Here is a 15,267-nt window from a genome sequence, read left to right on the forward strand (position 1 = left end):
AAAAACATGAAGGTTTACAACCATCTGTACAACTACAGTGTACTTATATACATAAAATAAATAAATAAATCTTAAAAAAGAAAAGAAAAACAACTAGAAAAGAAACTCTGTTCTTTGCTGAAACGTATAAGATATATTTAATTAGAAAATGCAGGCTGGAGCCGGGCGTGGTGGCGCACACCTTTAATCCCAGCACTCGGGAGGCAGAGGCAGGCGGATTTCTGAGTTCGAGGCCAGCCTGGTCTACAAAGTGAGTTCCAGGACAGCCAGGGCTACACAGACAAACCCTGTCTCGAAAAACCAAAAAAAAAAAAAAAAAAAAAAAAAAAAAAAACAGAAAATGCAGGCTGGAGAGATGGCTCAGTGGTTAGGAGCACTGACTGCTCTTCCATACATTGAGTTCAATTCTCAGCAACCACATGATGGCTCACAATCATCTGTAAGAGGATCTGATACCCTCTTCTGGTGTGTATGAAGACAGCTACAGTGGTCTCATATACATAAAATAAATAAAACTTTTAAAAAAATAATTAGGAAAGTAAAGGTTTTTTTGTTGTTGAAAGTTTTATATTGTTTGAGAAAAGTCTATTTTCAGTAAGTGAAGGGGTGTTTGGAATACTTGTAAGGCAAGTAGATGGTTGAAAACCTGGATGTCTTTTCTTTGAAAATCATTAAACTAGTTTTATTTTTGCTGATTCAACGTTAATTAGTCACAGCGATTTAACATCTAGATGAACTTCTGACTTTGCAGTCTGTATCACGGAAGAGCCATGACAGATACTATCATGGATGGTGACTATAGAATTCTAGCTGGGCATGGTGACAAGAGGTGATGGTCCCAGCTGCTTAGATCACTGAGACAGGAAGATCTCGCGTGTGTGCAGGAGCTAGCCTAGGCCCTGCATTGATGCCCCCACCTCAAGAACAAAACAAAACAAAACAAAACAAAACAACTTGGGGCAGGGAACAACTAGTCCAGTCCACACAGGAGGAAGTAATTAAGACTGGTACATTTAAAAAGTTACAACAAAAATTTGAAAGTCCCAGGGTGGGGGTGGATAGGGTTTGCAGGGGTGGAGGTGGGGGAGGGGTGCAGGGTCTGAGCCCTGGTTCTCATGTTATTCGTTGACCTTTTGTAGATCTTGGCTTCTCATTCCTGTAAGCACTCTGAATAGACTTGCCTGCTGATTCTCACAGGGTTACCGCCAAAGGCATGTATGTGTTCTCTGTACAATATCATATGCTATTATCTATTATTATTACAACAGCCGAAACTTTTCATTTTTAGTGACCAGAATCTGGAGGTGTTTCAGTTACATGGAAAAATTAGGATTTGCTAGGGGGTAAATACTGTATGATGAATAAATCCACCTTCTTATCTAATATTTAAAAATATATATATTTAAATTGTTTTATATTTTTAATTTATCATGTACATGTTCATAGGTGTGTGTGTGTGTGTATGTGTGTGTTTGTGTATGTGAGTACGACATGCCACAACATCAGAGAACCACTTGCTTTAAACCATGAATTGATCTTCTGTTTTTTAATCAGAACTGGGACTGAGCCTAGAGCTCCTTGTACCCTCGGTAAGTAATAACTCCCCCACCAGCAAACTTTATCCCTGGTTGATCAGGCATCAACAGCGGCTTAACTTGAGTCTGGACAATGGTGTGAAGGAGCTATCACTGGTGCTTGTATAAGCTTGGCAGCTGTCAACAGGAAAAATAAGGCCAGGGAAGAGAGGTGGCTTGAACAGCTGGTGGAACCAGACTTAGGGGCGGGAGGAGCTCAATGACAGCACCATCCCATGAATGTCTTATCAGGTGGTAAACCCTTCCGAGCTCAGCTTGAAAGATTGCTTCTGGCCTCCCACATAATAGGCACGCATAAAACAATGTATTTGCTCTTACTCCGGAAGCCCAGGCTTCAACTCAACTTGAAGTCAGCCTGGCTTTAAGACCCTATCCTCCATCCCCAAAGTATTTATTGACAGGATAGATAATCCCCACACCTTGAAATTCCCCTCCAGTCACTGCTAAGTCATTCTCCAATCAGCGTCTTTAGTTACTAATAATAACTACACCACTTGGGCTTCTGAGAGTAAATGATTCAGTTTGTTATGTGGCACTTCCACACAGATCTAAATATACAGAGAGAAGCATTCATTTAATATTTTTATTTTACTTAGCTGATTTGGGGCTACTATTTTAGCATCTTGCTTTTCACTCATTCTAATGTTTTGGATAAAGTTATGATTATGTCATCCACAGATGTTTCTTATCTGAAATTTTTTCATGAAAAATATTAAAAATATCTCTTCTTGTCACCTGATCCTCTCCAAAAAAAAAAAAAAAGTAAAAAATAAACAGTTTACATAAAGCACAAAGCCAGGTAAAGATAATTGCAGGAAGCAGGCACAGTGACTTTTACTTGTCATTTCTACCCTTAGGAAGCCGAGGCAGGAGGAATATCCCAAGTGCCAGGCCTACCTGGGCTACAGAGTGAGACCTTGTCTCCAGAAGCAGATCAGAACAGAAACTGCTGTCATTCTTTTCCCGTGGCCCAGGCACGGCTGACACAGTCGATATCCCACTCATCTTCAGCAGCCAGGGTACTGATGCCCATTGGCAGGCCATCGGCCTATTCACTAAGAACAGCAGTGTCCAGCATTGCAAGAGGAAATGCAGAAATGGGTGGCAGTACCAGTTTGCTTTGGTCTAAGCTTGAGTGTACACTGCATGTGTCACGTCTTCAAAACTCAAGGAACCAATCGACTTTTATCTTGATGTTTAACTAAAAGTCAATCTCATTTTACAGTTTTATGAACTTATTTATTTTAACATTATAGGGCCCTTATGTACTCAAGTCCTTTTCTGCATTGCCCTTCTTCAGTTGCTAGTGATGACCCAGTCCTGCCTGGGTCTTGAGAATGCTCTCCTCGTTGATTCAGCAACTACAGACAGGGTCTGGCCCAGGGGCTTCTGGGCCATGGTCCTTTACCAACACAGCTACCTCTCAGTTTTCAAACAGTTCACCTAAGGTGGAATCTGCCACTCAAATCTAGTCAGTCACCCAGTAGGTGAGACTTTCTTAAGACAAAAAAAAAAAAAAAAAGGCAGATGAATAGTTGGGACAACAAGCCACTGATCTAGCAGCCAGACACACTAAACAACACCGTTCAGAGATACTTCATTGAGCGTGGGAAAACAAAGAGAAAATGAAGTCTTTTTTGTAAGTGCATCATAGTCAAATTGTAGTGATTGCTAGATGGATACCTTATACACTTTTAGCGTACGCGGATGGGTCTTGAAAGCAGAAGGGGAAAGATCATGTTAGAATAACTTTGCATTCAATAGGGAGCTCTTGCCTGCTCAGGGGAATGCCATAAAAAAAATGTATGATAGTGATTCTAGCTCCCTAGCTATCTGCCATCTAGTGAAGGCGGCAGGAGATAACGAGATTAAGGCTGAAATACAATATATAATAGTGTTCTCTCTAATTTTATGTCACGGGAATGAAAAAGAGGACAGTGGAAATTTAGGGAGAGAAGGAAGAGTCCAATGAAAACATGACAATAGAGTTTAGAAGGCAGAGACCCACTGCTCTTTCCAGAGGACCCAGGTTTGATTCCTAGCACCCGCCTGGCAGCTCATACCATCTCTAATTCCAGTTCCAAGGAATCTGACTCATGACCTCCGTGTGAACCAGGCATGCATATGGTGCACAGACATACACGCAAGCAAAATACTTCTGTGCCGCCAACCCCTCCCCCCACTACTTCGCGCAGCCCGTACACACAAAGGAGCAGTAAAGGAAATATTCATGGATCAGAGCCTTGCTGGAAGAGCTATAATAATACAGGCTATTCTTTCTTGGACTATGGGAAAGGCAAATTAAAAATCCTAGGAAGATGGCAAATTGTTGAGAGACCTTGGATGCTAGATTAATAGCTGTGACCTTTATTCCCCTGCTTCAGGCAATTGTTAAGAAGCTTCAGAGCCAAGGAATGACATCATGAAAATAAGAGGCCAGAGAAACCAGTTGGGAGGCTACTGGGAACATTTTAAGATAAGGTTCTGTTGTGGAAGTGTAAGAGTAAGGGCAGATTTGAATAAGCCAGAAGAAAGGATCAATAGAATAACATTTACTTCTGATTGGATGTGACCACATGGGGGTGGGGTCGAGGGCAGGATAACCCAAGAAGGGCATTGAGGGACGGTTTGGTGATAGACCTCTGGTGGAAAGTAGAGAGCAAGATTTACATATCAGCAGGAGTGTTCTCTCAGCTGATTATCTTACCACAGAGGGTGGTGGCGGTTCTCCAGAAGTCAGGCAGAAGTCACCAAGGTGACTTCATATGGCATTCCTAGGCAGCAAAGCCCTGCTCACACAGGACACACAGGAGAACGATGTGCTGAGGGAAAGAGCACACTGTTTATGGCTGTCCCACACAGTTTGGTTTTGTTTGATTTCATGTTTTCATTGTATGTATTTGGACAAAACACTTTAAAATCTATTGGACTGGCTATCTTATCTATAAAGGGAGAACTTATTATGCATTGGATCTTGCATATGTCTTTATGAGATTTAAATAACAGGCATTATTCGAGGTTTGTGTTAATTTTTCCTTGCCATTTTGGCTGAATGTATAGCTGGCTTTTATGCTCAATACCCAGCACCAAAACCAAACAATTTTCACTTTTTTTTTTTTTTTTTTTTTTTTTTTGGTTTTTCGAGACAGGGTTTCTCTGTATAGCCCTGGCTGTCTTGGAACTCACTTTGTAGACCAGGCTGGCCTCGAACTCAGAGATCCGTCTGTCTCTGCCTCCCGAGTGCTGGGCTTAAAGGTGTGCGCCACCACGCCCTGCTTCAATTTTCACTTTCTTAATCTTTAGAATACAAATTCTGCATATAAATCCTAAATTTTGTGGAAAAAAAATCATTTTATTCCATACAGTTTGCACTCTGGTCTCACGCTGGTTCTGTTGACTTTTCTGGCGCTTACATCTAGAGAGCTGCCTGGGGGCTAGCCTCACCTTAAAAGCTAGTCTTTTTCTCTTCTTCCATTTCGTCCCCTCCCTGCCTCCCTCCCTTCCTCCCCACCTCTCAAATGATCTTTATTTTTGTTTCTGTGAGTGATTGCCTGCATTAATGGTTGTACACTATATGCGTGCCCCATGCCATGAAGGCCAGAAGAGGGTATCAGATGCCTGAAATTATAGATGGTTGTGAACTGCCATGTAAGTGCTGAGAACTGAACCTAGGTCCTCTGCAAGAGCAGCAGGTGCTCTTTCGTAACTGCTGAAGTATCTCTCCCACCCCCGACTATTACTTTTAGATAAGATCTTGGCAAGTACCTCAGGCTCACCTTGAGGTTGCTCTGTAACCTAGGAACACCTTGATTTTGCAGTCTTCTTTCTTTAGCCTCTGGTTAGCTGGGATTAGAAACTTCTACTAGTGGGCTCTGCTGCCAAGTGGTTTTCCCTTGAGGCTCAAATCTGCTTAGGTTTTGATTGGGAGACTCTGGTGTAGTTTTACTACTATAGTCTCCTGGTTAAGTTAAATCTCTGGCCCTGGTCATATTTAAGTAGAAAGGATTACATAAAGGATTTGAATAAAAGACATGGATCTCCCTGAAAAGGAAATACAATAGATGTTGTGGGTGAACTGGGGGTGGGGGTGGGGTGAGGACAGGAACAGGAAGGATCAGGTAATGGAGGTGGGGAATAGAGGGAGAGAGTATAGGAGAGGCATGGAACTGAGGGGGGAGGCAGAGACCTAATGCAATGGAAACTTCCAAGAATCTATGAGGACCACCCTAGTGAAGACTCCTAGTCGTGGGAGATATGGAGCCTGAACTGGGCATCTTATGTAACTAGGCAAGACTTCCAGTGGAGGGACTGGGACACCTACCCAGCCATAGAACCTTCAATGTACAATTTGTCCTGCCTGCAAGATGTGCTGGGGCAAAGGTGGGGTAGAACTTGTGGGAGTGGCCAACTCATGGCTGATCCAACTTGAGGCCCATTTTGTGGGTGGCAGAGAGCCCATGCCTGACACTGGGGGGCCAGAAACCAGAGGCTGGATAGCCCAGAGACCTAAGACAGAACCAAACAGGACTAGTTGGGGGCGGGGGAGTCAATGGAAGGATTCCTAAGTGTAGTCTGCTATACTCATAGATTGGTGCCTAGCCCAGCTGTCATCAGAGAGGCTTCATCCAGCAACGTATAGAAGCAGATACAGAGAGCCAGGCGTGGTGGCGCACGCCTTTAATTCCAGCACTCGGGAGGCAGAGGCAGGCAGATTTCTGAGTTCGAGGCCATCCTGGTCTACAGAGTGAGTTCCAGGACAGCTGAATACTACACAGAGAAACCCTTTCTCGAAAAACCAAAAAAAAAAAAAAAAAAAAAAAGAAGCAGGTACAGAGAGCCGTAGAGTTAAAACATTAGGCAGACTCTGGGAGTCCTGCAGAAGAGAGAGAAGGAGGATGTAGGAGCTACAGGGGAGGACACCACAAGAAAACAGCCCACAGCAGCCCACAGAATCAACTAAGCAGAGTTCTTAGGGGCTCACAGAGATGAAGCAACAATCAGGGAGCCTGCCTGGGTCTGACCTAGGTCCTGTATATACGTTATGGTTGTCTAGTTAGACGTTCTTTTGGGACTCCTAACAGGAGCGGGGTTTCTCTGACTCTTTTGTCTGCTTTCGGGACCCTTTCCTCTTACTGTGTTGCGTTATCCACCCTGAATATCTGAGGATGTGTCTAGTCTTTATTCATTTTTATTTGTTCTTGTTTTTCTTTTTTTTTTTTTTAGAGGATTTTTTTTTTTTTTTGAGATAGGCGCTCATGAGGTCCAAGCTGTTTTTTTTTTTTTTTTTTTTTTAAAGATTTATTTATTATATATAAGTACACTGTAGCTGTCTTCAGACACTCCAGAAGAGGGCGCCAGATCTCGTTGTGGATGGTTGTGAGCCACCATGTGGTTGCTGGGATCTGAACTCTGGACCTTCGGAAGAGCAGTCGGGTGCTCTTACCCACTGAGCCATCTCACCAGCCCTGCTCTTGTTTTTCCAGACAGGGTTTCTCTGGGTAGCCCAGGCTGTCCTGGAACTCACATTGTAGACCGGGCTGACTTCGAACTCAGAGATCCACCTGCCTCTGCCTCTGCCTCTCAAATGCAGGGATTAAAGGTGTGGGCTGCCATGCCCTATGACTATTCTTATTGCAACTTGATATGCCAAGTTAGTTTGATTTCCCTGGGAAAGGAAAATCTTTCCTGAAGGGAATGGAAGAAGAGTGGATATAGGGAAGAAGGGAGTTGGGAGGAGCTGGGAGAAGTGGGAGGAGCTGGGAGAAGTGGGAGGAAACCCAGTGGTTGGGATGTACCATATGAGAGAAGAATACATTTTTTTTTCTTTTTTTAAAAGGAGGGTGGTTTATTGGCTTCAACAGTTGACCACAACTTTAGTAACTGAGTGGAATGTGAGTTAGGGAGGGTAGATGATTTACCCTTTGTAGTAGAAGGTGGAGCCAAGTACTTTCAAGCTTGTATTTTTTTTTTTTTTTTTTTTTTTTTTTTTTTTTTTTTTGGTTTTTCGAGACAGGGTTTCTCTGTATAGCCCTGGCTGTCCTGGAACTCACTTTGTAGACCAGGCTGGCCTCGAACTCAGAAATCCGCCTGCCTCTGCCTCCCAAGTGCTGGGATTAAAGGAGTGCGCCACCACCGCCCGGCTCAAGCTTGTATTTTAATGAATGGGTCAAGAAACAACATTTGCTTTCCTCTTCTTCCTATTGTTGTTTTGAGTTGTCTTGTTCTGTAGCCCAGGCTAGTCTAGAAGTTTTGGCAATCCACTGCCTCAGCCTCTGAGGTGCTAGGGGGTGAGTCACTGTTCCCGCAGGATCTCTTTTATTTTTAGACAGAGTTTCATGTGGCCCAAGCAAGTCACACCATAGCTGAAGGCGACCTTCATATTCTGATTTTCCTGCCTCCATCTCTCCAGTTTCAGGACTACAGTTCTGTCCTACGAGGCCAGGTTTTATCTGCTAATAGGGTATTGAGATGGAGGGAAGTGTTCTACAAACTGAAGTACACCTTCATGATTGGCTCATTTTTGTTATTTGAGAATGTCACACTTATATATAACGTTTTGATCAAATCCACCTCCATTCCCTCTTCTCCACTTTTTTCCTCCTTTTCATTCATCTTCTTTTAAAAGATTTGTTTATTTATTTTATGTATATGAGTACACCATTGCTCTCTCCAGACACACCAGAAGAGGGCATCGGATCCCATTACAGATAGTTATAAGCCACCATGTGGTTGCTGGGATTTGAACTCAGGACCTTTAGAAGAGCAGTTGGTGCTCTTAACTGCTGAGCCATCTCTCTAGCCCCATTCATCTTCTTTTAAGCTGACTAATTCTACCTGATGCTGCCTGTACATACATGGGTGTAGGGTCATTCAGTACAGCCTCTTAGGCTACACATCCATGAAGAAAACTAGCTCTCTCCCCCAGCAGCCACCAACTCCCAATAGTTTCTCAGCTAACATAAGGCTTCATGGACCCTTCTCCCATCCATGCATGGATTAAGCTGGCTTGTTCTTGTTCCATTCCTGGCCCTAAATGTGGAATTTGGGGAAGTTGGTAGTACTATTTTCCTGAAATTACAAAGGAGAAAGCAAAGGACTGGAGTGCTTGAGTGTCTGAAGTGACTTGGGTGACCGAAGAATTATACTTTTTTTTTTTTTTTCTTTTGAGACAGTCTCGTTATGTATCATCAGCTATCCTGGTACTCACTACGTAGACCAGGCTGGCCTTGAATTTACTCTGTAAATTTACCTGCTTCTGTCCCAAAATGCTGAGATTAAAGGTGATCACTACTACACCAAAGCAAAGGAGTCATACTTAAACTGTCTTAGTTAAGGTTTCTGTTGCTGTGATAAAACACTATGACTCAAGTCAACTTGGGGAGGAAAGAGCTTATTTCATTTTACAGCTTCCCATCATCTTGGGAAGAAACAGCAGGAACTCAAGGTAGGAACTGAAGAACACTGGTGTCTTATAGCACCTAGGACCACCAGTTTAGGGTTAGTACTGCCTGCAGTGAAATTGGCTTTTCCAGATCAAGAATCAATTAAAAAAAAAAAAAAAAAAACCCAACTCAGGTTTGCCCACAGGCTAATCTTGTAGGGGATTTTTTTTTTTCTTCAATTGAGGTTTCTTCTTCCAAAATAGATCTAGATTGTGTCCAGTTGACATAAAACTAAGCAGCACACCTGGTATGCCAGTACCTGGACCTGATAGTTAAGATAGCTGTCGTTTAAGTTATTATTGTTGGAAAAATTGGGATAGCAGCATATTTCATTGATGCATATACTATCAGGTTTGTTTATTTATTAAGACAAGGTCTCCTTATGCTATGCAGTCTGGCCTGGAACTACTAGGCTCAAGTGATAGATTCTACTCTGCCTCAGCCTTAGACTACAAATGTATGCCAGTGTACCTGCCCTACGATGAATGATTGATTGATTGCATGTGTTTAGGAATGGGAAGTTTTTGAGTTAGCAACGATTTCTGACTTACGCCTGGGTTCACTGCTGTTTGAGACTTAGCAAGGAATAAAGACTGCATCCTTATTTATCTGATCTCAAGCCCTATTTACCTCTTTGAGATAAGAACCTTCCTGGAATGGGACTGGCCTTGGACATCCTCACAGCAGCACAGCAGCTTCTGAATTGGTAACCTTTCCATCCCAGGCACTTTCCTTCCTCCAGCTCCACAGTTCATTCCCTCCCTCTTGCAAAGATTCTGTTTCCAAGGGCAGGAGCCTCAGCAGTGTTCCCCCTTTCTCTCTGTCCTTTGAAGAGAGGACTTGTTTCTGGAAAACAGCAGTTTCAGATTACTGGAAGCAACCAGCCCTGCTTATCTTGGTAGGTGATCCAGGTGCCTTTCTCTGTTTGAAGCAGATCCTCTTAAACTCTGGGTTGTGGACTCACACGGGTTGTGTAATTTATTGTGGAGCAGGGGTCGTGAAAGATTTGGCAACTGTGAGAGGCAGAAGCAGGCAGATCACTGAGCTCCAGGACACAGCCAGGGCTACAGAGAAACCCTGTCTCAAGAAAAATAAAGTTTTTAGATTATATGCACAGAACCAAAAATTAATTAAAAATCAAACATGATTTTCATCGTTGGTAGTACTTGTTTGTGTGGCATCTCGAGACTTCACTGTACTTTTGGTTCTGAACATACATGTGTAACATGTGTACTTTGTTCTGTGCACACTACACAACACCAAGGAGTACTGCCTGAAATACTACTGCTCAGATTTGAATTGTGGTGGTCTTACTGGGCATACAGTATTGTGCTTTTACAGAAAATTATTTAATTATGGAAAATAGACAATATTTTTCTACCTTCATTCCTCAGTATGTATACATTAACATATATTTTGGTTAGGATGTTTGATGTTGGAAATGACTGAGTTGCTGACTTCTCTTTCATTATAAAAAAAAAAAAAAAACATTAAATGAAATATTGGCTTGGAACTAGGACAGAACTTCCAATAGTTTCTGAGATGGCCCTAACATACTTCTGCCATTTTGTACACCAGTCTCAGAACTAGCAATTATAAAATTAAAAAGGGGGCTGATGAGATGGCTCAGTGCGTAAGAGGACTGACTGTGCTTTCAAATTCAAAGGTCCTGAGTTCAAATCCCAGCAACCACATGGTGGCTTACAAACCACCCGGCCAACAGAGGGAGCGGAGGTTCTAAATTCAATTCCCAACAACAGATGAAGGTTCACAACCATCTGTACAGCTACAGTGTGTGCTCATATACAGAAATAAATAAATCTTTAAAAAAAATTAAAAAGGTGAAAAATGTTGAAGGCACCCTATGTCCTGTAGTATTAAAGAGTCAGAATTAGCCGGGTGTGGTGGCACACACCTTTAATCCCAGCACTTGGGAGGCAGAGACAGGCGGATCTCTGAGTTCGAGGCCAGTCTGGTCTACAAAGTGAGTTCCAGGACAGCCAAGGCTACACAGAGAATCCCTGTCTCAAAAAACCAAAATAAATAAATAAATAAAAAGAGTCAGGATTTAATTCTGTATATGGGAACGATCACATTCGTTTTAGCACTTCTTATTACTAGGGAATGATCCCAGGCAAGTACTCTGCCACTGAACTATAGTCCCAGCCCAAAGCATAGCTTATTATCTTTAATGAACGGCAAAATTGTATATATGCCCAGGAATGAATTATTTTAAAATCAATTTATGATTATCAGTAAATGTTTGATTTTTACCTATTTTATACAAATATAGTTTAGGGTCAGATAGATTGTTTTTCAGGCAAAAAGGGGTCATGAGTGAAAAAGTTCAAGAGGCCTTGGTATAAGACTACTTGCCATTCTGGAAAAAGTCTGTAAGGGACCTGGAGTTACAGCTCATGTATGGGTACAGTTAATCAAAGATGGTCTCAAAATTAAAAAAAAAATGTGTTGGGGGCTCATGTGAGGGCTAGAGTTGGTTCTCTCCTTCCACCATGTAGTGTGTGGGATTCGAACTCAGGTTGTCAGAATTGCCTGAAAGGATCTTTTCCAGCTGAGCCACAGTTTTGTCCCCTCTTCTGTCTTAAAGTAAAAATGATGGAGTGGCTTGCATTTGTCCCTTCACCTTGCTGTTAGATCACAGTCGTCTTCATTTTCCTGTAGCACTGTTGTCCTTCAACTGTGGATTTAATTTTGACTTTTATGTCTCTCTTTAACATGGTGAGGCACAGTGCCTGCATTTGATACAATTCTGCTGACAAACTTCCATTCAGCCCTGACTAAGCAAAGTGCGTTGCGTGTATTGCCTCATTTAACCTATCTAATAAACTTGTCTATTAGAATCTGTGGGTCGGGTAGGGGCTTTCTGGAATGTAACTTACAAAGCAGCCACCCTTTCTTGGAGAGAAGGAATAGAGTCGAGCAGCTGGCAGTGGGAAGGGCAAGGCCTCCTCCCTTTTCCAGGCAGCTGTCTTACCAGGCCAGACCTCCTCTCCCCAAAGGCTGGGGTCTCCACCTCTGGCCCAGGTCCAGTCGGGTGGGAGGCTGTGTGGCTTTTTCCGGGTCACTGGCACACCCTCTCTATCCTAGCCACCTGCCCCTGTTCCATCCCAGTTCCAGGCTCCCTAGAGCGACCCAGGGACATTCCAATCCTCCCACTACCCTCGCAAACGCCGCGGGAGGAGTGAAGGGGGCGCAATTGCTTGGCCTTCTAGAACGCAGCTTTGTCTCGGCCTTTTTTTTTTTTTTTTTCCAACTCCTAGTATCCAGATTCACTCCGTAGAGGAAGCTAAGGATTGATGAAAGGCTTGAAAGTTGGTAGTTTACAATCGACTCCTTGGTGAAGCCGCATCTTCAGCTACAGCCGCACTTTTTGGAAACCGTCTCGCAGACAACTGAAAGCCAAACGGCCAAGTTGTCTCCCCACCAGACCAAATATGGTCACAAGCGTTAAGCAGCCTTCCGTGGAAAGTCTGGCCTCGCGGGTGTCTCCCTGAGCCAGGGTGCGCCCCGGTCCGACCTCTGGCAGATCCGCGCCCCGTGCCACATTCCGGGTGCTGGGCGCTCCCCTTAAGACGAGGGCAAGCGCTCAGGACAGACTCATTCTGGGCCTTGGACCCTCAACCGAGGGCCCTCCGTTATTTTCCGACTTGGTTTTTGTCCATAACCCCTTGATTTAACAGGCTTGAACCATTTTCTCTTTGATCCCGCCCCAAGTCAGTGGTAAACTCAAAGGAATGCAGATAGAGCGCTCGGCGGGAGAGGTCGGGGCGGCGCGGCGGGGCGGGGGCACCGTCTCTCCCGAGCTGCGAAGTGCCCAGCCCACCCCCGCCAGCCGGGCTAGGGTGGGAGGAGGAGGAAGAGGAGGGGCGTGGGGCAGGCTGGCTCCGGCCAGGAGGTCATGCATAATTCAACAGCTCCACTTTCGGCCCGCCTCTTTCCTAAGGGTGGGAGTTTGCTGCAAACTTTGTTTATGGGACAGTCCGGGAGCCGCGGCGGCTGCGCTCGTCTACGTCTTCTCTGTCGCCTCCTCGCGCAGTGGGAGCGCCCGAGGCCGGCTCCGGGGATGTAAGAGGATAAGCCTTCGGCTGCTGGGAATCCGCTCGGGATCTGCCAGCCGGGACCGGGTTCCAGCTCGTCAGTTCGGGAGGCGCCCAGGCTTGGCTTCCCCGCGTGCCCAGGTAGCTCCCGCCGCGCCCCGCACCCTCTCTGGTGTCCGGCTCTTAGATGACCGCAGTCGGGACGCTTGGGGTTGCCGATGGTGGTATTGGGCAGGGGAAGCTGTGACTGGGTCTGGTGCAGGCACCCCCTACCCACCTCCTCCCGCGGCTGCCTGCTCAGGGGAGCTTCTCTGTTGCGGGGAAAGTTGCATAATCTCGGAGGCCAGGGGCGCCCCCTCCCCCACCGGCCGGTCCCTGGACCCATACCTAACTGTCTCTAGGTTCTCTCTGTCCTTCCCCAGGACTACCCCCCCTCCTCCTCTGACTTGCACTAAAAGGGTGATCTGATCTTTCTGTTTTCTTGTAGAAAGATGAATCCGTCCTCGGTGCCCCATCCGCTCCCGCCGCCAGGGCAGCAAGTCATCCACGTCACGCAGGACCTGGACACCGACCTCGAAGCCCTCTTCAACTCTGTCATGAACCCCAAGCCCAGCTCATGGCGGAAAAAGATCCTCCCGGAGTCCTTCTTTAAGGAGCCCGATTCCGGCTCGCACTCGCGCCAGTCCAGCACCGACTCATCAGGCGGCCACCCGGGGCCTCGACTAGCTGGCGGCGCGCAGCACGTCCGCTCGCACTCGTCGCCCGCATCCCTGCAGCTAGGCACCGGTGCGGGAGCCGCTGGAGGCCCTGCACAGCAGCATGCACATCTCCGCCAGCAGTCCTATGACGTGACCGACGAGCTGCCTTTGCCCCCCGGGTGGGAGATGACCTTCACGGCCACTGGCCAGAGATACTTCCTTAAGTAAGTCTGCGGGCAGCCAAGAGGGGCAAAGTTGTGATGCCCTGGACGCTCGTGTGTTCGTGGTGTGTGTGTGTGTGTGTGTGTGTGTGTGTGTGTGTGTGTGTGAAAAAGAGAGAGAGAGACATAGAGACAGAGCCTGAGAGACTGACTTTTCCAAGGTGCTTTAGAGATCTGCTAAGATAAAAAAGTAGGGAATGAATCTCTGGGAGTTGTACTTGACTAGAACAGAGAACGTTTCATGAAGTGGAAACTGCTTAAGCCCTAAGAGATCCAGGCCATTGGAAAACCTAAACTTGGGGAAAGGAAGTTTGAGCGACTTTGGCCTAAATCTGGGTCTTAGGCCCTTAGCGCCTTCACTTAAGTTAGCTAGCTCACAACCAGGTGAGTAGGTGGCCTGGGTTCTTCAGTCACTCGGGAAAAGCAAACCGGAAAAGAACGCAGTGCCTGGTGGGCTTTACCTCTCCTAGCTGATGACGTAATGACCACACAGCACAGTAATGTAATTACCAACCGCACTGTAAAGTAGTTATGGGCTGGACCAACAAATTGTGTGGAAATTGGGTCAGGAGTCTTATGTTACACTTGGTAACCTAAAATACCGTCACGGCAGGGCAGTAGTGTGCGTTGTCATTCTTTATGCCCTATCTGCCTAGTTTTTTAAGGTTGTGAATTTTACATTAGATCCAGCCTTTTGAATTAGATTGAACAGAGAAATCTATTTTCAATTGCTAGAGGGGGTTCTTGAGGGAAAACCCCGGCTGGAACTTGAATTGTTATCAGAATCAGTGAGGTCATAGGGGTCAGGTTAGAAAAGGCCTCGGCAGAAGTTGTGGCTGAACCATTGGTGCAGAATCACTTCAGCTCGGCTAGGGTGCACTGCCCAAAGGGAAGACATCAAAGACCTTGTCTTAAACTTCATCTTACAGCCCCGTTCCTTTGCTGAAGTAGCCTTGCTTTGAAAGGCTCAAATGTAAGATAGCACGCACTGTTTTAAAAGTGTAATGCCAAGCTCCTCCTTTGCATTAAATATCTTTGGTCCTTTGATTACTGAGGCCCTCTAAGAATGAGCAGTGGATGCTATGGGCATATCTGAGACTCATTCTGGTTCTCAGCTCTTCCTCATCCCAAAGCTGTTGACATCATGTGCACTTATTTAGTTTTATGTGTATGCGCTAGGATGTATGTATGTGCACCACATACATGAAGTGCCTGTGGAGGCCAGAAGAGGATGTCTAATTCCCCAGGGTGGC

At 45.3% G+C, this 15,267-nt stretch overlaps 1 protein-coding gene across 2 annotated transcripts in view; it reads left to right on the top strand.

Moving 5' to 3' along the window:
- The first annotated feature begins 12,941 nt into the window (after positions 1–12,941).
- Positions 12,942–15,267, top strand: part of Wwtr1 (WW domain containing transcription regulator 1) — a 119,592-nt gene continuing 117,266 nt past the window's right edge. Inside the window, exons 1-2 of one of the 2 annotated variants that reach the window (XM_021158158.3) lie at positions 12,942–13,123; positions 13,583–14,017. In XM_021158158.3, coding sequence (XP_021013817.1) covers positions 12,957–13,123; positions 13,583–14,017 — 602 coding nt within the window. In that variant the 5' untranslated portion in view covers positions 12,942–12,956. Of the gene's footprint in view, positions 13,237–13,582; positions 14,018–15,267 lie in introns of both variants that reach the window. The other variant, XM_021158157.3, reaches the window with a different exon arrangement.

This window comes from Mus caroli, unplaced genomic scaffold (assembly GCF_978045245.1).
Source record: "Mus caroli unplaced genomic scaffold, Mus_caroli_1 scaffold_3, whole genome shotgun sequence".
Lineage (NCBI taxonomy): Eukaryota > Metazoa > Chordata > Mammalia > Rodentia > Muridae > Mus > Mus caroli.